Here is a 21,614-nt window from a genome sequence, read left to right on the forward strand (position 1 = left end):
CCCAACTCTCTCCCCTGACCCCTCCACTCCTCTCTGCACTGAATCCTTCCTCTTAGGCTGCCTCATTCTTGGCGTCTATGGCCTCCTCGTCCCTCTTACTGTCTCCAACTTCAGTCTATGTGTTCCTCCACTTCCTCTTCCTCATACAAGAACACCCTAGTCCACAAAATATTTCCACTAATATGGCTTAAGAGTTAAGAGCATTCGCGTTGTAACATTATTCTTATTCATTAAAAAATAAAAAATCAAAATGAATTAAATGGGGTGAGTTTTCTCTTTATGGCATTTACTACATTTTTCCAATTCCAGTATTGTTGTAAAATCAAATGGAAAGAAGTAAATTTGGGCCATTTTTCACCAGAGAGGTCACCTTTTCTTAGACCAGCCATTTGATTTCTTTTTCCCACAACATAAGTGAACAAAAAATCAAAAAATGCAGATGGTTGAAATCAAAAAATGCAGATGGTTGAACTCAAATGAAAGCATATGCCAATGAATTTAAAAAAGAAATACATAGCAACAAAAAAAGATCCGTAAAAGGGAGAAAGATATCAGTGACTTACAAAAAATTAGAGGAAAAAGATTATCAGCTGTACAAATTCATCAAAGCCATCACTTTCACTGGGATTTCTCTTCCTCTCAATCAGAGTTATATTGTCCTTGTGTGCTTAAATTCCCAATCCAATTTCCCCAACGTGGAATGAATCTTTCAATTAGATTAGAGGTACCTTCTCTACTGGTTCCATTCTCATTCCCATCATACTCATCATGGCTTTCACTCAGTTTTGGTACCTTTTGTTGAATCTTCCAAATCATCCTCATAAGGAGTGATGCTACAGCTGCTGCACCCACGCATAGTTTGGTTCAGATCTTCAATGTCTTGCTCGTATACCCAACGGGCCCCGCATTTTGTAATCTCTAATCCTGGACCATCAGGTTTACATCCAATCTCAATTTGACCCAATCCATTAGCATCTACTTGACTCCAATTTTCTTTCAATTTCGGATTGAATGATTCATAGGGATAGTAACATAGGCAAAGATGATACGATTCAATCTTACCAAATTGTTCCGAAAAAGGAAACTTATAGGGTTGGTCTTCATGCCCGTTGGCTTTCATGTACCACCCAAGCCTATGCGTAAATCTATAACCATTAACATAATCTGAATGATGTTGGTGGAGTGCATGATGTTGGTGGAGTACAAAAATTGCACACGCAACAACTCCTTTCAATTTATCTGAAGGCACTTGCAAACTCACTGAAGTCCCCACACTTTGATGGCTAAACCATTTCGAAATTTCTTTTCCAGGAATTATAAAATCATAAATGGGTTCATCTCCCTGAAACATACAAAATTACAAAATCATTATATTTAGAACCTCACAAGCAAGAGAGAGAGAGATAGAGAGAGAGAGAGAGAGACCTTAAATTGAATGTGATGTCTTAGCGTTGTTAATAACATGTCACCGTAGTCTTCATCGTTAATCAATTTACAATTGAGAAGACAGAGGCCCGGATAAGGACCATCTTCAGGTCTTAATGGTAATATTTCCAATGAGGTACAACCATCTGCATCAAGAAACCCAATATTTAATGGAAGCTTTGGCAAAGATCGAAGATGTTTGCAACCACACAGACGAAGAATCTTCATATTAGATAGTTGAGTGGTACTCTCAGGAAGGTAAACAAAATTATTTCCCCTAAGATCTAAATGTGTTAAAGAGGACAAACAACCAAGACCATCAGGGATTGCTTGAAGGTTGCAATAACTTAGATTCAATTGGGTCAAAGACCATAAATTAGAAAGAGAACGCCCTAACATGCCCGTGGGGTCTACTCTTCTTTTTCGCATTAAAGGAAAACTGATGAGTTTATTTGATGATGTAGATGATAAGCCTTCACATTCACGAAGAGACAGTACTTTGAGATTTTTTAAGAGAACCAACGAAGTGGGTAATTCTCTTATAGCAGTTTCACTCACGTCTAGCTCCTCAAGACTTTTGATATCCCCCAAATTCTCTGGCAGTTCATTAATTTTTGAGCAACCAGACAAAGTGAGAATTTTTAGAGACGTCAAATAACAACAATCATTTGGAAGACTTGAAAGGTTTTTGCAATCTCTTAGATCTAATTTAGTAAGGCTAGTTAAATGCTCTACTGATAATGGTAGATGTTTTATAGTAGTCTCACTGAAACAAATTTTTGACAAACGTGACATATTTCCAACAAATTCTGGAAACTTCTTTAGTCTTGAACAACCACCAAGATTGAAAATTTCGAGTACTTCTGAGTTGATCTTGTGAGGAAGGCTTTCGAGACATTTGCAACCATTCAAATCCAATCGAATAAGTTGTTTGTGATCTCCAAGAGATGCATGAATTTTAGATAGTTTTATACAACGTTGAAGAATCAAGTGCTTAAGCTTTGGAGCTCCACTAAGGTCTGGCATCTCAATCAAGTTTTGGGAGTCACTTAGGTCAATGAGTCTTAACTCGTCTAAATTCTGTTATAAACCAAAAAAATTATTAGATAAACTCAAGTATTAATGAAAAGGAAGAAAATACACATTTGCTTGAGTGAAAATCTTACCATAATTCCTTTCCACAAGTTTTTGATGCAGCTAAAACGCATTCTGAGTTCAACAAGTTTGTTTGGTTGAAAACTAGTTGGCATGGATTTAAAAGGATATCCGTGCCATTCTATAATGCGTAACTCATCAGAAAGATAACTAAGACTTTTTGGAAGTTGCACATTACCTCTAATGAGGCCATGTTGAGGTTGCTCAAAATTAATTTCAAGCAATCTCAATTTTTTCATCTTTGAAAAGACTTCATAATTTATGTGTTCCTCTTTTTGGATAGAAATCTTTAGCATTATGCCTTCAACTACCTTCGTTCCCTAATAATCAAGAACAATGAAATCAGAATAATTGATAAATACTTAGAAGAATTTGTAAACTTACAAGATTAAATTTGTCAACTTACAGTATTTTTCTGCAATACATGAAGGACATCCTTATAAATCCACAACCTACTTTGTTTCCCTGGCTCTTTAGGGGACTCACGACGAACAATTTCTTGACCTAGTTTTTGAAGCAAATCATGCATCCACAAAATTCCATTTTCTTCAATGGTTATGAGAGATTTATCCATGAGGACACGAATATTGCAGTCTGGGTGGTAACCGAAACTTTCTAGTATATCTCTTATGAAATCTTTTTTCTTTCCTTTGAAGAAACATGCAATATCTAAAAATAGTTCTTTCTCTGTATCCATTAGCCCATCAAAACTTATTTGAAGAATTTTCATAATATTTCCATCAAGTTCTATTTTTAGTTTATCTAGGGCACTTTTCCATTCATCCATTGTTTTATCGAACAATGAATTACCTAAAACATTAAGAGCTAAAGGAAGGCCGTTAGCACATCTCACAAAATCCTTGGACAATTTCGCATAATTTTCTTTAGGATGTGGATTCTTGAAAGCTCTCCTACTAAAAAGCTCCAAGGCTTCATCATCATTCAACCCCTTAGTTGTATATACATCATCCACTTCGTGTCTTCTCAACAAATGCCTATCTCTACTTGTTACAATAATTCTACTCCCAAGACCAAACCAATCATGTTTCCCTGCTAATGCTTCTAGTTGTTCTTCTCTGTCTACATCATCAAGAACTATAAGAACCTTTTTGTTGCATAGTCTATTCCCTATAGCACTAATTCCTTCACTAACATTCCATATATTTATTTCACTTTCCATGAGGATCTTAGAAAGAAGTTGTTTTTGTAAAGAAACTAGATATTGATTATTAATTTCTTCTCTAACATTAGCAATAAAGCAAGTAGCTTCAAAATTGCCAGATATTCTTTTAAAAATTTCTTGTGCAATAGTTGTTTTACCCATTCCACCCATCCCGCAAATCCCTACAAAGCGAACACCACCAAGTCCTTCATCTAAATATAAATTCAACATTTCATCCACGCGAGATTCTATTCCAACAAGGTCCTTGAAAACAATATTTTGGGATATAAGATTCAATTCACCAAGTATCTTTTTAAGGATTTCTTGGATAACTATTGATTCATGCCTGCAAAGAAGTTAGCAAAACAAAAAATTTCATGGTGGAATAATTGTATATAATATATGAAAGTGGGAGCTCAATCAATAATTCAAATTAGATTCTAATGGCACTTCAATTCTTTACCAAGTTTCCTTCTACCTACCCCATAATTTAATGTTATGTGCTTTAGATTATAAATGCACTATAATTATGCTAAGTATCCTTCTTAGTATACTCTAATTTTGCATCAACTAGTTTTATATTCAAATTCATGCATTTAAATATGAATAGTTTGGCTTTCAAAAAAAAAAAAAAAAAAAGAATAATTTGCATTCAAATTTATTATGAGTGTGTAAATTCGGTTACTTTTAAGGTAGCAACGATTAGGACCTTAACCTAATCCAGTGGACCCTAATATAAAAGTAAAAATAAGTGGTTTGATTTAATTAGCATACACGATTAATGATGGTTATTAATTTTTTATATATATACACACGAACACACAAACATGCAAAGTAACTAGTTTTTTATTTTATTTTATTTTATTTTTGATGAGAAGCAAAGTAACTAGTTAATCATAAGTTTTTCATCAAAAAATCATAAGTTAGAGTAACCTAAAAGTTAAGTCCTTAAAAAAATGTTAAAGTCTTTAATTGAATTTCATGTTGGGTAATTGAGTAATTTCACTAGCGCACCTTATTAACCAATCAAATGAAGACACACTTAACACCGAAATATCATGCATAGTTTGCACATGTGCTCCTCTTAAGGGTAAAATCAGCCACGTGGCGGGCCATGCAGAGGCCTAAGAAGACCATTCTAATTTCTCGTCTCACAAAAGAACTAGATGGAAGAAACACACTCTCCATTCTCCAAGCTCTCTCCCTCCAAGTTCTCCTCAAATTAAGACTCAAACTAGAGTGATTCTAGTACATTTCTCTCAAAAATTTTCACTCAATAATCCATGTAAGCTTAATATAATAGTTAGAATTAGCTTGATGCGTGGGAAATCTCTTTTAGAAACTATTTTTCAATTGGATATTGTTGGGAATTAAAGTAGTTATGTGAAGCTACATGTGGGTAGAAAGTTTTGAGGACCCAGCTTTACATGTGTATAAGATTGAAGGAAACAAGAGTTTAAATGATGGGTTTTTGCTAAATGAAACTTATATGTTGTTCTTACTAATTAGTTGGATTAGGGTTCTTACTAATTAATCATTGCATGTGATTAAACAATTAAGAAAAATAATAGTTAGTAATTAATGCGGTGTTTATCACTGAATTTTAATTCTATGCCGCGCTGATTAAAATGCTTAATTGGCTGCCTATTAATATATTTTAACGTGTCTAGTACAAGTATAAAAATTCCCACATGAAAATAAGACCATTTGTAATTATTTTATGTGTAAATGTGTTAAATCTGTCACTGTGACAGACTCAAACATAACATGAAAAAGTTGGATTAAACCCTATTTGGTGAATTTCGATTCTAGGGGTAGTTCCTATAAAAGCTAATATACATATGGTTGTAATGGAATTGGTCTCACAGCAATTGGATGAGTATAAAAATGATAGTGCAATTTCTAAGTTGATTGCAACTCTATTAGGGTAGATTTGAGTATGTTGGTTTGTATGATTTTTGGTAAATCATAGTTATATTGTTAGGTTAGATTTGAGTATGCTGGTTTGTATGATTTTTGGTAAATCATAGTTATATTCCTTTGCTCTGAAAATGTTATGAGATGTAATTGACATCTATAGAAGTTGCTCTGTAAATTTTCATGAAAATTAGATGTGATTTGATAACCTATTGAAATCTTAAGTGAAGTATATGTAGCTGGAATAGGCAGTTAAAAGGAAATGTACACCTAACTTTGGGACTTTATTCCTAAAGGCTAAATCTATGGTTTTGGGTAATTATAGGGACTCCTACGAACCTAGTTAGGGTAAAGAATGAAAATCTATGGGAGTTGATAGCTAAGTTATGAAATGAATACCCTTTATAGGCTAGAATGGTACAAATCAAATCTGCCGTGTGTCTATTGATTCCTAAATTTAAGTTTTTTTATTTTTATTTTATTTTATTTTATTTTTTTTTCACTTTTCTAAAATAAAAGATTAAAAAATAAAAACCTTCTCATCCCCACCAGGGCCACCACCACTAAGCTCCTCCACCGCCACTGGCAAGAGACCACAACAACCCTAACCTCATAGTCACTGCCACAACCCCAATCAAAAGGCTAAATTTATTGCAAAATTCGAAACCCAAGAAGTACAGCAAATCAAAAGGCTAAATTTAGGATTCTGTACTTCTTGGGTTTCGAATTTTGCACTAAATTTAGCCTTTTGATTGTTGTATTTTTAATTAAAAAAACACGTTATAAACACCTTTAAATTCAACAAAGTAAAACCCGTCTTCCCCTACCCCTTTCCCTTAACTTTTAAGCAAAACATACACCATTACCCCCAGAAACCCCAAAGCCAAAACGGACCCAAATTTGCTACCAATCAATCCCACTTTATGATTCAATATTGTCTATGGCATTGAGGTTTTTTTGGTTGGAAGTTTGAATGAAAATCATCTTTTAATTTGTTGAATGGACCCATTCGGCCTTTTTCATGGACATTCCACAGTGCCTGTGAGATTGGGGCGGTGGTCTCTAGTTATTGACGGCGGAGGAAGTTGTGGTGGTGGGGGATAACAAGGTTTTTATTTTCTTAATCTTTTATTTTGGTGAAACAAAAACTTAAATTTAGGAATTAATAGACACGTGGCAGATTTTGATTTGTGGTACATGGAGTGGTATAGGGAAAGTGGTATAGAAAATTTTGATTCATGAGGAATATTCATGTTTTAGTAAAGTTATTCAAAGGTTGTATGTTAATACACGAGAGTAGAAACAAATGTGTTTAATAACAAAGCTGTTCGTGTTTATGCTTATGTTTGAATGAATTATACCTATTTTATTAAAAACTATACAAAGTGTTTTATAGTGAGTTTTGAAAGGTAAATCATGTGCATATGAAAGATGTTCTAAAACCTCTTTTGCAAGGAAATAATTTTCAAGAAATGGGAGTTATGGAAAGATGTATCCAGTCATTGTAATATTGTACTTGGCATAGGTCAGGGAGAACTTCATATAGATGAAAAATGTACCCAGATGTTTGTACTTGGGGAGTACCTGACATAGAGTCATATGACAATTGTACCCGGATGTTTGTACCCGGGGAGTACCTGGCACAGAGTCACATGAACCATACCTAGATGTTTATACTTGGGGAGTACCTAGCACAAAGTCAAATGGCTAGCCTTGAGGGTCAAGTAATGTAGTTTATGAAATGATTTAGATGATCCAATACTTATTATGATCCAGTAGTTTTTCAGTATGTTTGACACTCTTGGCTGTTTCGACTTCAGATTCATGAGTTTCACATTTTATGTTCAGTTATGAGATTTGCACAGGTATTTTTAGTGTATGGGAGTTATGATTCTCATGAACGGTTTATGAAACCGAGTTATATGTTTAAAGATAATGCTTTCCAAAACATATGATTTCATGATATATATGCTTACGAGTTATGTTTCTCAAAGGAGACTTAGAACATGCTATGAAGCTTATGATTCGTGTTTTCATAATGAAGTTGATGAAATGTTATAATTCAAGAAAGTTTATATTATATTTTATGCAAATTCATGAAACCATTTTAGCATGAACCTGGTTTGTAAGCGAGTCATATCCACTTGTGCAAATTATTTTGTTTATCATGCATGTTATTAGATGCTCATGCATACATCCCCTACTGAGCAAGTGGAACACTCACCCTTCAATCATTTTCAGTTAGCAGGTACCCTTTTGGAGCTCAGAGTAGACGCTTAGTACATTAGTACAATTAGCTATGTGGTAGAACAAGTTTAGTTCTGTAATGTAATTCTGTTGTGCAGTTTATTGTGAGGTTGTACCAAACATTTCAGGTTGTAATGATACTTAGGATGGTATTAGTCTTTCACTGTTATGCATTTTGTAGTTTATGTAAACTATGGAGATGCAACAGTATGAATGTGATTCCATGATATTGGTTATGATGTTATCACTTCCTATAGTTGGACTATGTTGTCCATGTTGTGAGATTAGCAAATAAAATTATAGCAATGTGTTAAAAGAAAAAGAAAAATTTTCGTACTCAAGTTAGTTGGTTCGTATTAATATCAGGCGTAGGGTTGGTATTAGCATGCCAGTCCGATTAAATCCATGGTTTAGATTTGGGTCATGACAATATATGTATCTAATTGTGGATATTATTAATTGTATGCTAGAGTTTTAAGCTAGTGTAGTATAAATAAAGGAGACCAAAGATTCAAAATGCAATCTTAGCTTCATGCAATACAAAAAATGGAATTTGAAAATCTTATAATATAGCACAGTAATTAAGGTTTGACTTGTTTAGCACATCATATAATCTAAGTGAGAACCATGTGTTTCTTTGTGGCTAACACAGTTTAATAAGTTGAGAGTGTTCTTAATTTTATTAAATCATTTTTTGTACATTTCTTGGATTTCTATGTCAGACTCTTTTTTTTAATTTTCTTTAATCTTCATAGCAAGAAAAAAGTTATAACAAATAGACCAATAGATGTACTTGTAGCTCCTGGCGTTTTCAATGGAAAGATTCAAATCCTCTCTCCCAACAATCAAATTATTAAATAAATAAATAATAAATAAACTACTCCTCAATGAGAGTCAGTCATGGTCGTGGACGTGGACAGTTGCAAATCATACCAATAACCATTTAAACCGAAATTTACATCTTTCAAAATGCTTCTCATTTCTTTATTCCATTGACAACTGCTCAGATTTTACAAGATTCTTGATTTTTAATAATTACTTATTAAATTCTTTGTTTTAACATTACCTTAATATGTTTTATTTATTTATTATTCTTTTTTTTTTTTTCGATATAACTCATATTTAAAAATTTTTCCATTTATCTTTAAAATCAACAATTTTTCTCCTCTATATTCGAATATTCAGAAAATGAGCAAATGCTCCCAATCTGTTTCTTTTTTTAATTAAATTCAACAACATTTTTTCAAAAAGTTATTAGTCGTACATCACAAGGAAGACAAAAAGTAGAGGATTTTATTGTTATTTTCTTGGATTGTATACTTAATCATTGTGACTTTGTTGGATTTAACTTAAAAAATGTAAAGGATTATGAGTATTTTTTTATTTTTCAAATATAGAGGAAAGAATTGGTTGTTTTCAAAGATAAGAGAGGGAACTGTGAACTATCCCAAACGTAGATAAGGGAAAAAGTAATTCCAGTAATTAATTTATAATGTAAATAGACCCAAATGAGGAAAAATAAATAAGGGAAAGAAAGATATATGTATTATACCTGTTAGGTCTTTAGGTGTTGGCTAATTTCATGACAAATATTTTTGTATTTTTTTTTATCTTAATTTTCATTTGTTCATGTATTTCGTGGGTTTTCATTTGTATTGGGTTGGTAAGGTGAAGTTGTCAAAGTGCTAAAATGAAAGTAAGTTGCTGAGGTTTTTCGCTCTTACAAACTTCATCGCAAGAAGTGAACTTAGGGGACAAATTAAAAGTTGAATTTGAAAAACAATTAACTAGTGTGTTTGTCCCTCTCTCGTACAACACTTCGAAAGAGCAAACTTTAAAGAATCTGAGACAATATATTCTATAATTTTTTTTCTTTGCAATTTCAGCCTCTTAGCCTACCTATATATATATATATGATCCCATTTGCCCTGATTTTATGACTTGAATTTCTGTTTGAAGAGCTAGAGAGAACCCATAAACCCCAGGAGCTTAAACCTTCATCATTCTCTCTACCTTCAATTGGCTAATCACTTAAACTATTGGGTTTTAAATTGGACAATAATTAGCTTAAAACCGACATTAGGCTCATTAGCTATAAAACTTGGGTCTAAAATATAAATCACTGATTTCTCAATACCAAATATATGTAGATGATCGCTCTCAAGGAAAAGAGGAAGTTGGTCACTATTAATAATACGAAAGAAAAAAAAAAAAAAAAACACGGTTGGTAAAAATAATATGGGCATGAACGTATGAGAAATCTACCACGAAAAGAAGTATAAATGGGATTAGAACCTACTTATAACAAACTTTGGAAATAACTGTTGATTAAGTAGATTTCTAAACACATTTGTCCTGTTATGAGTCTTGTTACGCTTTTGAGATAAATAAGTATTAGACATTTTCAACTAAAAGGAGGCAAGCATTTGAACTAAGGCTTAATTGCTAAGTTTGTGTCTTTATTTGTATATATTAAGTAAATACCAAATATACATATACTACCATGCTTCAAACTACCCAAAGGTTCTTCAACCAGAGTCCAATTTGAGATTGTAATGTCCTAATTAAGTTCATAATATAAACAACGAAGATAAACTGAAATTTTCTCTGATTTGATTGGGCTAGAAAAGGTAAATAAAAATTGTCATGTTAATCCATGGGAAAGTCGGCAAAGTTTTAGTGTAGAAAATTACGATTTTGATATTAGTATGAACAAAATTACTCTAAAAAAAGACAAATGTTACCTATCATGCACATGCCATCCAGATAAATGACCCACATCTTTCAAAGCAGCTTTCCATGCTTGCATATCTTCTGTGTTAACTTTGGTATCTTTCTCATGTTCAGCAAAGGCTTCAGCTAAAGTGCCTCTCTGGTTCCTTACGTCAGAGGGATCCACATGATAAAAGACAGGCAAAACTGTCAATCTGGACTTCTTCATGCATTCAACAATTTTTGCTAGTTCAATCAAGCACCACTTTGAAAAAGCATATTTTGTTGAGAGAACGATGATAGCATACTTGGACTCTTCTATTGCTTTCAAGAGCTCTACAGAAATATACTTTCCTCGCTCAAGTTTTTCATCATCCCGGAAAGTGATAATACCCTTTTGTTTCAAAGCAGTATAAAGATGATCTGTGAAATTCATACGGGTGTCAACACCGCAAAAACTGAGGAACACATCGTATTTCCATCGAGGGCAAGAAGAAGAAGAAGATGACGAAGAAGTTGAAGAGGGGGAGGAGGAAGTTGCTTGAGTGGCCATGGAAGCAGTTGGTAACTTACTAGCTTGTTAAGCGATATGAAGCAGAGAGTGTTGCAGACTTAATTAGAGAATGGGAGCAACAATAAGAGATCACTTTAAGTTTCTCTCGCAAGGCTGAGTGAGCTTCCAGGTGACCAGCTATGAACTTCTTTTTGGTTGAAGACCAGCAATGAAGTTTCCCACTTGCTTTTGTTTTGTCTATAAAGTTGGCCATTTTCACACCATAAAGTCTGGCTTTTTTTGTTTATAAAATATAAAGTTTGGCCATTAATTGTTGTTTAAGCCCGTAGGGCCATGCGGACATATGGTAAGGCAAAAGCAAAATATGCAAAACGACATGGCAGGCATGTTACATTTTATCGAAGCATTCAACTCAAGCACCAATTAATTGTTTAAAAAAATTTCCACCTCTTTATCACGTACGGTTGAGATTTTTACATCTTCCTACACTAACATCTTTTCTTAAAACACTTATTTTGTTTTATTTTATCAGTATTATTTTAATCTTTCAAAAATAATAGAATATATAGAATAATAGAAGTAGTAATGTAAATTTTTCTCAAAAAAAGAAAAGAAAAATAGTAATGTAATATATATATATATATATAGCTTTAATAATGTAAATTTTATTTTGGGATGTGAATGCTTTTTTTTTCTTTATCATTTTTATTTTTCTTTCCCGGCCTTGTTATTGTTATAAAAAGAAAACACCTGGAAGAGGAAGACAAGGGCCACTTTCACAATTGCACTCACTCAATATATCACAATTTATCAAAATGGTCTACTGTGAGTCGTGAAAAAAAAGGGTGACAAGTTTCTACCCTATCATCAACCACTTAAATATATTGTAAAATTGAGTATAAAATTGAATTTATACTTATATTTATTTGAATGGATTACTTGTGAATACTAGTTCCTCTCTAGGTTATTTTTGCTAAATAATGCTCTTTAAAAAAAAAAAAAAATACTAAAGGACAAAGTTTGTTTGTAACCAATAGCTACAACTCCTATTGAAAAAATTAACATGTTTATATATTTTGGAAATCTATTTGCTGGAGTACCCGTTCTTTATGTTCGTAACATACATATTAAATTTTTTGTCAATCAGATGTTATTTACTATTCGATTTATAAATTTATTTTTAAATATTTAATTGATGATATAGTTATTGATCTTTATTCTTCTAAAAATTTTGCAAACATAAAACATATAAGAAGAAAATGAAATCTAACCGCGCATTATTCAAAATTCACATCTAATAAAAGAATAATTAGTGGAATTAGAGCCACTGGCAAACTTTGTCCTAAAATAAAAAGGAAATAGTTAGCAAGATAAAACTATAAAGATGAAATGATATATGTACTTTTCTATTAATCAAGTGGCCATCCACTCTATAACTATAATTTCTTCAATACAATAATGCAGTAATGCTATTATGCCAATAAGTGAGGTGATCTTAATAAGATAATACCTCATAGAAAGGAAGACCAAGTGGATTATAGTAAATTGGAAAACACGGGGAAGTGGAGGCCTCTGTGCATACGGAATCTAACTTTTTATTTTTTCTAAAAAAAAAAAAAAAATTGTGTGAGGAACCCTTCCTCACGTGGAAGATGGGTCAAAAGTTGATTTTATATGACCCATCAATTAATTTTTTATTAGAGTCGGTGGGCATCCCACTATAAATTGTCGCATAAAGTCTTTCTTCTATATCAAACCAACTTTTGCTTTTTTTCACAGGCAAGTACCTCCATATGCACAGCAAAATACATTGAAGCCATAATAAATAAATAAATAAATAAATAAATAAAAAAGAAAAAGAAAAAGGAAAACGGAAAATGCTAGGAAAACACCTGGAAGGTAAAGGCCACTTGCACGCGGAATCTAATACAAAATGCACTCACTCAATATCACAATTTATTAAAATTGAACAATAATGTCACTTTGTAATATGGGGATACTTAATTGAACAAAAAAATCTTTATTTTTTAAAAAAATTATTAAAAATAATACAAATTTTATACGAAAAAATTATTAATGGATGTGATAATGAATATGATTAGTGCTAGTTCAAGATAATAAATAAATATTAAAAATTTTGTATCTTATATACTCCTAAATAAACTCTGTGTCATAGAGTTATATATTACAATATTAAAATATAAATAGAGAAAGTTCTCTGGTAAGAGGTAGCTTGTTGATCTTTGTAACAAATTGGTCATGGGTGATACCTATGAGCCAGCATCGAGAGGATGGAGAGATAATTTTATATGTTAACATGGGTTATTATGGTTGTTCTACCAAAATTACTATATTTTGAAAGAAACTAAAGCTCCTCACAAGATATCAGCATAGTGGAAGTGAAGACAATTAGGCAATACTTCATACATGTAGATATAACTCTTAAAACTCAATTACAAAAAGAAGCAACATGATTTACAATTATTTGAAGTACAACCAATTCATTCTCAATTTCGAAGCAGTTGTAGCTTTTGTCTACCAGCTGCCTAATATTTTTTTCCCTTTCTATAGCTAATAAATATAAGTTACATATGAAAAAAGAAAACTTGGGAGCAAAATAACAGACCAATCAAATTTAAACAAAAATGCATTGATTTAGGTTAATGCGAAGATAATTCAATACAAAACTAAGGTCATAGGTTGTGCTACGATAAGATGATATTGGGTAAGCTTTGTTGCAAATGGTATACAAGTGAGATGATAAGATAATTTAACGTCAATTTGTACTAATATCACAAGACATTGGGAACATAAAGCTGTAAAACTATAGATTGCCTAATTTGTTTTACAGCTTTTAACATCATCTTGAGGTGGTTGGCTATTTCAGTTTTTTGGACAGCATGAATATCAGATAATTTAATTTGAAAGAATGTCCACTTGCTCAACCAACCCTGCTTGAATTTAATTTTTTAGCTGCTCAATACCTAAGGATCTTCTGAAGAGCAAAATATGACAAAGCCAAATCAATTAGAACATCTTGTTCTACAATTTTGCTACCATAGCAGAAACCAATTAGTCACCAAGCCGCAGAAACCCACCATCCAATTAACAAAAAATCTAGAAACACAACGAAAGTATTCTGAAGAGCAAAATATGACAAAGCCAAATCAATTAGAACATCTTGTTCTACAATTTTGCTACCATAGCAGAAACCAATTAGTCACCAAGCCACAGAAACCCACCATCCAATTAACAAAAAATCTAGAAACACAACGAAAGTATTCCATCTAATGCATGATAGAAACTAACACTAAAAGTGAGGTCAAACAATAATTGCTCATCAAACCAATGCCTGTAAAATATTAGTTTCCAGCTTAGTGAAGGAGGAAGGAACTTAGGAAATCATCAACCTTTAATTCTCATTGCTATGGAAGAATTTTACCAAAACTTGGCAAATTTATGTTTTTGCAGGCTAGGAAGGTAAAATTTTAAAAATAGTTAAGTCTTTTAGCAAGAAATGAGAGAATTAAATAGCATAAAAAATTATTTTGCATGATCAGAGGACGAATATTGAACATAGAAACCAAAAATTTCAGTATCCTTAATCAAATACAGGAATTGTTCACTGTACCTTCACCATTATTACATTTTCAATTCACCAAACTCCCTCATGTACTGCCTAAATCCTTCCCAGAACCTGTAAAAAACCACATCAAGAAAAGGATATATTATTAACAAGAAGAACATGTCATAAGGTTTGAAGATACAAATACTATCAATTTTTGGACTTCACTTGTCATAACAACTAGGCTCAGAAATAACAAAAGAGAATGGCACATAAAAGAAATTCAAGTATATGCCAATGAATGATATATATATATATATATATATACACATTTGATCAGCTTGTATTCTGGCAATCTATCATGCCAACCAAGGTTTGTCTTGTTCCATTTGAGTGGCGGGTGTTTCATGTGCACCATGATCCATGAAAGGAGGCAAGATGGTGACTTACAAAAAATTCAGAGATGAAAGTTTATTAGCCTTTTGGATTTGCCAAAGCTACCATTTTCACAGGTATTTCCCATAATCAGAGTCACCTTGTGTGCTTAAACTCCCAATCAAATTTCCCAAACTTGGCATGGATCTTTCAATATTATTAAAAAGCTATACCATATTTGGGTAAGGTAGGTTATTAGAGCTACCTTCTTCACTGGCATGTCCTACTACATCTGTTATGTCTATGCTGGATGCTGGTGTGATTGTATTTGATCTCCTAGTAAGAGTCAAGATGTACTTAGGACAAGCTAGGATTTGTGACAAAAGTTTTGTTCTTCTTTTAATTTATCTGTATCATGTCTAGTTATTCAGTTGTTGATACAATTGTGTTGTGCATGGCTTTGTGCTATGTCTTTTCTTCATAATATATTTTCATTCATCCAATAAAGGAAAACTGGGTACAATATCATGTAGGCATGCAACTTTGGAAAATTTGATTGACAAGAAACTTAAATAGAAGAAATACGTAAATTTGGTATAAATATCTACTAGCTGTTGAAGTACTCGTCCACAGAAATTTGGAAGAGAAAAAAAATGAGGCAGTGCAAATTTGAGTTGAAGTTACCCATGGTAAAGTCAAATCACAAAGAAAAGATGAAAATAAATGAGCTATTTTAAATAAATCTTTGATAGAGGACTAGAGGGTGGATGACACACCAATAACATAGAAATGAAGAGCTCAAAAATATTGAAGGTAGCAGTGCAAGCAGAGGAGAGGTTATTCTACAACTCAGTTTCCCTTGTCTTTAAGAATGGGATCAATGGTATTCTCTTTAGTTTGAAATATCCATCACAGCTACTAGTTCTACTAGGTCTTGCTTTACCATTACAATTTTGCTTATTTCTTTCTCTATTATCAAACATCAATTGACAAACAAGACCCCAATTATCTGATAAAAACACCATGTATTGACAAAGCCCACGCTTCTACACTATCAAGCTTGGGCACAGCTAGCAGTTGAAGCTTCTATGCAACTGTATTGATTAAACCAATCTGGAAATGACCCACATATTATATAGGAGAACCATGTCAATTCACCAGGATGGAACAACATGACATTGGTTTCCAAATGACAGCTGGATGCTCATAGACTGAAAAAGAAGTGCATAGATAAAGCTGTAGCTAGTGCGCAAAGCTTCCACTTTTTGCAGAGTTTGGAAGAGATCATGGTAGGCAGCCTTAACACAATTAATGGTATTCAATTAATAGCAGAGAATCAATCTACTGCAAATTTCAAAGAAAGAAATCAATATTATTGCTTTACGTAATAAACTCAACAGAGCTAACCTGTCATACAGAGACACACATCAGGAGTTGACAACATTTCATTTCTAGAATCTAATTTTCAATGAAAACAGAAAATAATGGTATTAATTCAATCTCTTATTCTGGGACCCAGAAAAACAAGGAGGCCTGCATTAGAAGGAGCCTAATTTAACTATTACAAGCCCAATTTGAGGGCAAACTCAGCAAGAACTCCAAATACCTAAAAGCAAAATTTCCACATATTTCTAATCAAGAAAACGGAACAAAATCAGCAAAATTTGTAACTACCTCAGAGATCATCAATAATATAATCACTAAAATAATTGATTAGGTTTCAGACCTTGGAAAATTTCAAAGTCCAGGTGTTTATGTTGTACTACAAGACCAATCATTTAAAGGCTACAATCCCAAACACATATTTGAGAGCAAAATCCTTTCCAAGTCTTTCAACATATAAGGTAAATTTCATTGCTAGAATAACAATTAAATTACCTTAGACATAAAAGACCAAGTTGCATAGGTTTAAATATTAATTAATTGACTCTTTACTTTACCTATACACACACACACACATGTATATAAGATAGGTTCAAGTTACACTCTTTTTAAAACATATATTTTCATAAAATCTAATGGTGAAAAACTACTATTCTTGTCCATAAACAAGCTCCCTGCTGACAATATATATATATTTCCAAAATTTAACAGTTCTCTCTCTAATACCGAAAGTTATCACCTTCTCTCTCTAAGCTCACTCCTCCTCCTCCTCCTCCTCCTCCCTCTCCACTACTTTTGCTGAGTGCCAACAACTTGGTTGTGTTGGCCGCAAAACCAGTTGGGTCCAGCATAAAGTAAACCTATGGCCTTCAATTTCAATGCCACCAGAGAAGATCAAAAAGTATAGGGAAGCTGCTACCATACATTTGGTTTTCATTATTGTAACAACAACGGGATTTTGAGTGGTAGAGGTTTAAATGATGAGAATGTAGAGAATGTAAATAGAATAACACAATATTTACATGGAAAACCCTTCTGAAGGAGCAAGGAGAGTGAAAAACCATAGGTGAGGCAGGGAATCCTCTACCTCTGGCCACTAGTATTACTGATATTGGAAAAGAGTGAACAATGAAGTATCTCAGAGTGGTGAATTATGCTCTTTATGGAGGTCAATCCCCCTCCCCAAGGGAGGAGATGGACCCCTTACAAATGCTGAATCCTTATTGGCTGTGAATTTAGTACAAAAACATTTTCTAAAGTAGAGGAAAGGTGAAAATAACCCTTAACATCCCCAAAATGACAAAAGGTATGCACAATTAGCCATCAAGCAATAGTTCCACAAGAACTTCTTTATGTTGCCCAGCATTTCAGTGAGCACGTTTAGGGGCCATTTGAGCATATGTCATTCTCACTTATCCTTTAGTCCATGGCTACAAGAACGAAAGGGAATTGTACCCTTTACATAAGCTCAGAACTCTGGCATTCTTCCCCCAAAACAGGGAATGAAATACACTGAATCTAATCTAAAGAGCTCACAACCTCAATTAGCCACTACAATCAATTATATTATACATATATGTGTTTGTATGTATGTAGCCACAAGTGATGTTCTAAAACGAATTACAATTGGAAAGGGGCTGCTCTTCAGACCATTTTTGTAATGGTCTATATTATCAACTAAATACTAGAACATGTGAACTGTATCCAGAAATAATAAACATATAAAATTCTCTAAGTTGTGGCTATACTCCCAATTTTGCTTTTGTTAGAGACTACATGTTCTAAAAGTCAAACCAAATAATATCCTCAAAAATTTTGAATTTTCATGTGGCAGAAGTAAAAGCCACGATATTATGAGATGAAAAAAATGTATCCCCTTTGACACTAGAAAGCAAGAGAAAAAAAATTATTAAGAGCTCAAAGGAATAATTACCTGAGCTGTCAGAGGTAAATCAGTCTTGTAGAAGCTAAGCACCCAGGAAGACATTTGGATTAAAAAAAAATCCCACCAGTCCTTTTCTTTGGCATTGCAATCAGAGATAAATCCTTTCAACAATCTGCATCTACCGTGAGCATTAAAGAAATTGTATCATTTTTGACAAAATCTCTTTGAACTTGGCTGGAGTATATAGTATAAAGGTGAAATTGAAAAAGTGGTGGATGCATATCAACAACCAAATTCTGCCAGCTACCCAGTTGGATATGGATATGTTGGATGGGACCATCTCAAAGGACTGTACTGGTTACCAAGCTTCATCTTTACACTCCTTGGAGGTTGTAGTATGCAATTGAAATGTTAGCTTGCTTGTCTCTTCCATTACCCCATTATAATATTAGCAACTTGGTTTCCTATGTCAGATCCTACCCTGATATTTCAACACCTCAGCTGTGACAAATCCAGCAAAGAGAAAGGATATACATGCACATCGGCTTCACCAGTGGTCACCACCTAAGCAGATCCCATTCTTGAAGTGATGAAATCACTTCACATCCCTCACAACACCCTAAGGTTCTTTATGATCAGTAATCTGGTTCCAGGCCCTGTGTTTAATAGACCAAAAGCAATAGCAAGCCTCTCACTCTGATTACATTACATTTTTCTTTGACTTCCTCTTCAAGGGAATGCAACACAAATTCAGTCTTTGGGACATATCCAGTAGCTCTCATTTCGTGAGCCAACTTATCCAAAAGTTGCATCATATATTCATATTGATAATGGCTCTTATCTTCCTTAAGAAAAGCATGTAGTTTTCCTTTCACTTCCACTACACTCTACATTGGCACTTTCCCACTTCCTCCCCGCCTTTGTATAGTAGTTTGAGACAGTGCTTCTTTTCCATACCCATGAATTTTATAGCTGGTAATCATTGTATTTGAAGATATTGAGTCTTTGGAATTTGTCTGATCAAAGAGACTGTATGCCCAAGAAAGGGCTCCACATTTTGAATACATGTCAAACACTGCACTACCTACTATTCAATCAAAGTTGAGCCTTCTCACAATATATCCGTGTATAGATTTGCTCAATTTCCAAATCCCAACTTGGGAACATCCTAGAAGTGCACTCACAAGAGACACTAAATCTGGTTTGTATCCACAACCCTGCATCTCTTCCATTCTGCAAAACCATATTGAGCAAAGCCAGAAATAAATGCACTCCAAGATATGACATTCTTGTAAGGCATCATCCTGAAGGCATGACAAGCAAGCTTCAAATGCCCATTCTTGGCATAAATATCCGCAAGCTAGTTTGAACTACAACATTCATAGGAAGATCTTTCTGCATCAAATACCAATGAACAGAAAGGCCCAGTTTAAGTCCCCAAGATTTGCACAAACCTGTGTGAACCCCACCATCACAACCCCATCTTCTTCCATTCTCTCCTTTTGCATTCACCTATACAATCCATTGCTTTACACCAAAGTTCCTCTCTTGTTTTCAAATCCGACAACCTCGAACATTCCTTGAGAGCCATAGTGAAAGTCATGTTATCGTTATCGGGTCTAACACCTTCAAAGATTATCTGACGATATAGATTTAGAACTTCATCTGGGTACTCATTACGTGATAGGCTATTATCATGGCATTCCATGCATCTATGCCTCTTTGAGGCAATACATCAAACACTTTCCGGGCAGCTTCAATGTTGCCTATATTTACACTTTTCGGAGCACACTGCTGTTATTTACGAAATTACAGTAAGCATGTAACTTGTAAGTTGACTGTAAATTTTCCTTCATCAACTAACAAGAAATGCTTCTCTTGTGGTGATGTAATGCGTCATGATTGTCTGCTTTAATTTTCCTTTCAGATTGGTCCGGCGTGTATATTCTGAAAGCCTGAACTTGATTTGCAGGTTTTACCCTATTTCTTGGGTTGATAATTGACCGTATGCACCATTATCTCCGAAACCTGAAGTTCAAAAGAGGAAGTTGAAAGGCTTTTAGAAAGAAAAGAAAAGACGCAACACAAAGAAAAAGAAGAGAAAGCATCCAAGAAGAAATGAAATAGCTAGGAACAGAACTTGGCTTTGGGTAGCAACTTGAACCTCAAGTATCCTTCCATTCCATTATGGGTATGTGGAGCTACGAGCATTTGGAAGTAACCCACTCACCCACACAATATATAAGAGAGCCACATCAATTAACCTCGATGGAACAACATGACATGGGTTTCCAAATTCCAAAGAGTCAAGGATGGTAGCTGGGTGCTAGAAGACTCAAATAAAGAAGTGCGTAGATAACAGGAATAAATAAATAAATAAATAAATAAAAGTTCTGTACAATCGGTTAAAGAAGCAATTTTATCACCTTTGCTGCAATTTCACCTCACACGTAAAAGAAGCAAAAGGAATGGCACGCAACTATTGCATGGGAAGCTGTAGTAAATTCTATAAAAAGAGAGCAACAAACCAGAGTGCCAAATTTACCCTCCATACAATCGGTTGTGACACTTTTTGTCCTCGCCTACTCGAGTGTAATAACTTCTTGGTATCAACTAGTAGAAATTGGATCACAAATTTGTTAACCCATATATATGGCCCTTGTCACAGATTAAAAAAAAAAAATGCAAGCATATGCCAAATGAATATTTAAAAAAGAATAAATAAATAAATAAATAAATGTGCCACTACAAACAAACAAACAAGATCCATAAGGGGGAGAAAGAGGGGACTTGCATAAAATAAATAAATAAATAATTTTTCAGCCATGCATATTCATGAAAGCTACCAAATCCAAATTCACCAGGATTTCACTTCCTCTTCCTTGCTCAGGGCCGGCCCAAGGCCCCACAACCAAAAAAAATTTCTCTACTAAAAAAAGCCTCATCTTCCTTTTAAGGCCTAAAAGTTTTTTTAAATATTACATTTTTTAAATAATTGGTACTTTTTTTAAGAGTGATGCTAAAAATATCACAAATTTTACTATATGTTTAATTGACATTTCACCAATCACATAAAAAAAAGTAATTCAAATACAAATAAATTAAGTTGTTGAAATTCATTAATTACAGTCATTATCATGTTATATTGTGAACATTTTGTAGCATCTTTAGTATTTTTCTTTTTCATTTCTAACAAGGCTTCCAAAATAAGAGACCAATAAAAATTTAAACCAATTGTAACCCTAAAATGTTTCCAAAAAAAAAAATGCTGCAA

General features: G+C 33.5%; 2 protein-coding genes, 1 long non-coding RNA gene and 1 pseudogene across 5 annotated transcripts in view; 2 read left to right on the forward strand and 2 right to left on the reverse strand.

The window, feature by feature from the left end:
• Positions 1 to 21,614, forward strand: part of LOC126700118 (uncharacterized) — a 91,970-nt gene that overhangs the window by 17,116 nt on the left and 53,240 nt on the right. The window lies entirely within an intron of this gene.
• Positions 1 to 21,614, forward strand: part of LOC126700127 (uncharacterized) — an 88,069-nt pseudogene that overhangs the window by 13,507 nt on the left and 52,948 nt on the right.
• LOC126700113 (disease resistance protein RUN1-like) overlaps positions 1 to 21,614 on the reverse strand; it is a 102,498-nt gene that overhangs the window by 6,517 nt on the left and 74,367 nt on the right. Inside the window, exons 1-5 of one of the 3 annotated variants that reach the window (XM_050398128.1) lie at positions 10,651 to 11,368; positions 2,987 to 4,088; positions 2,592 to 2,900; positions 1,426 to 2,505; positions 931 to 1,342 (exon numbers count right to left, since the gene is read on the reverse strand). The exons of 1 other annotated variant lie outside the window; for it this stretch is intronic. In XM_050398128.1, coding sequence (XP_050254085.1) covers positions 931 to 1,342; positions 1,426 to 2,505; positions 2,592 to 2,900; positions 2,987 to 4,088; positions 10,651 to 11,171 — 3,424 coding nt within the window. In that variant the 5' untranslated portion in view covers positions 11,172 to 11,368. Of the gene's footprint in view, positions 1 to 930; positions 1,343 to 1,425; positions 2,506 to 2,591; positions 2,901 to 2,986; positions 4,089 to 10,650; positions 11,369 to 21,614 lie in introns of those variants that run through there. One more of the 3 variants, XM_050398127.1, reaches the window with a different exon arrangement.
• LOC126700139 (uncharacterized) lies at positions 14,676 to 20,723 on the reverse strand. Its single transcript, XR_007647044.1, has 3 exons — positions 20,481 to 20,723; positions 18,389 to 20,368; positions 14,676 to 14,829 (listed from the first exon to the last, which is right to left on the reverse strand). It is a non-coding gene; the product is annotated as an uncharacterized LOC126700139 (long non-coding RNA).

This window comes from Quercus robur, chromosome 9 (assembly GCF_932294415.1).
Source record: "Quercus robur chromosome 9, dhQueRobu3.1, whole genome shotgun sequence".
NCBI lineage: Eukaryota > Viridiplantae > Streptophyta > Magnoliopsida > Fagales > Fagaceae > Quercus > Quercus robur.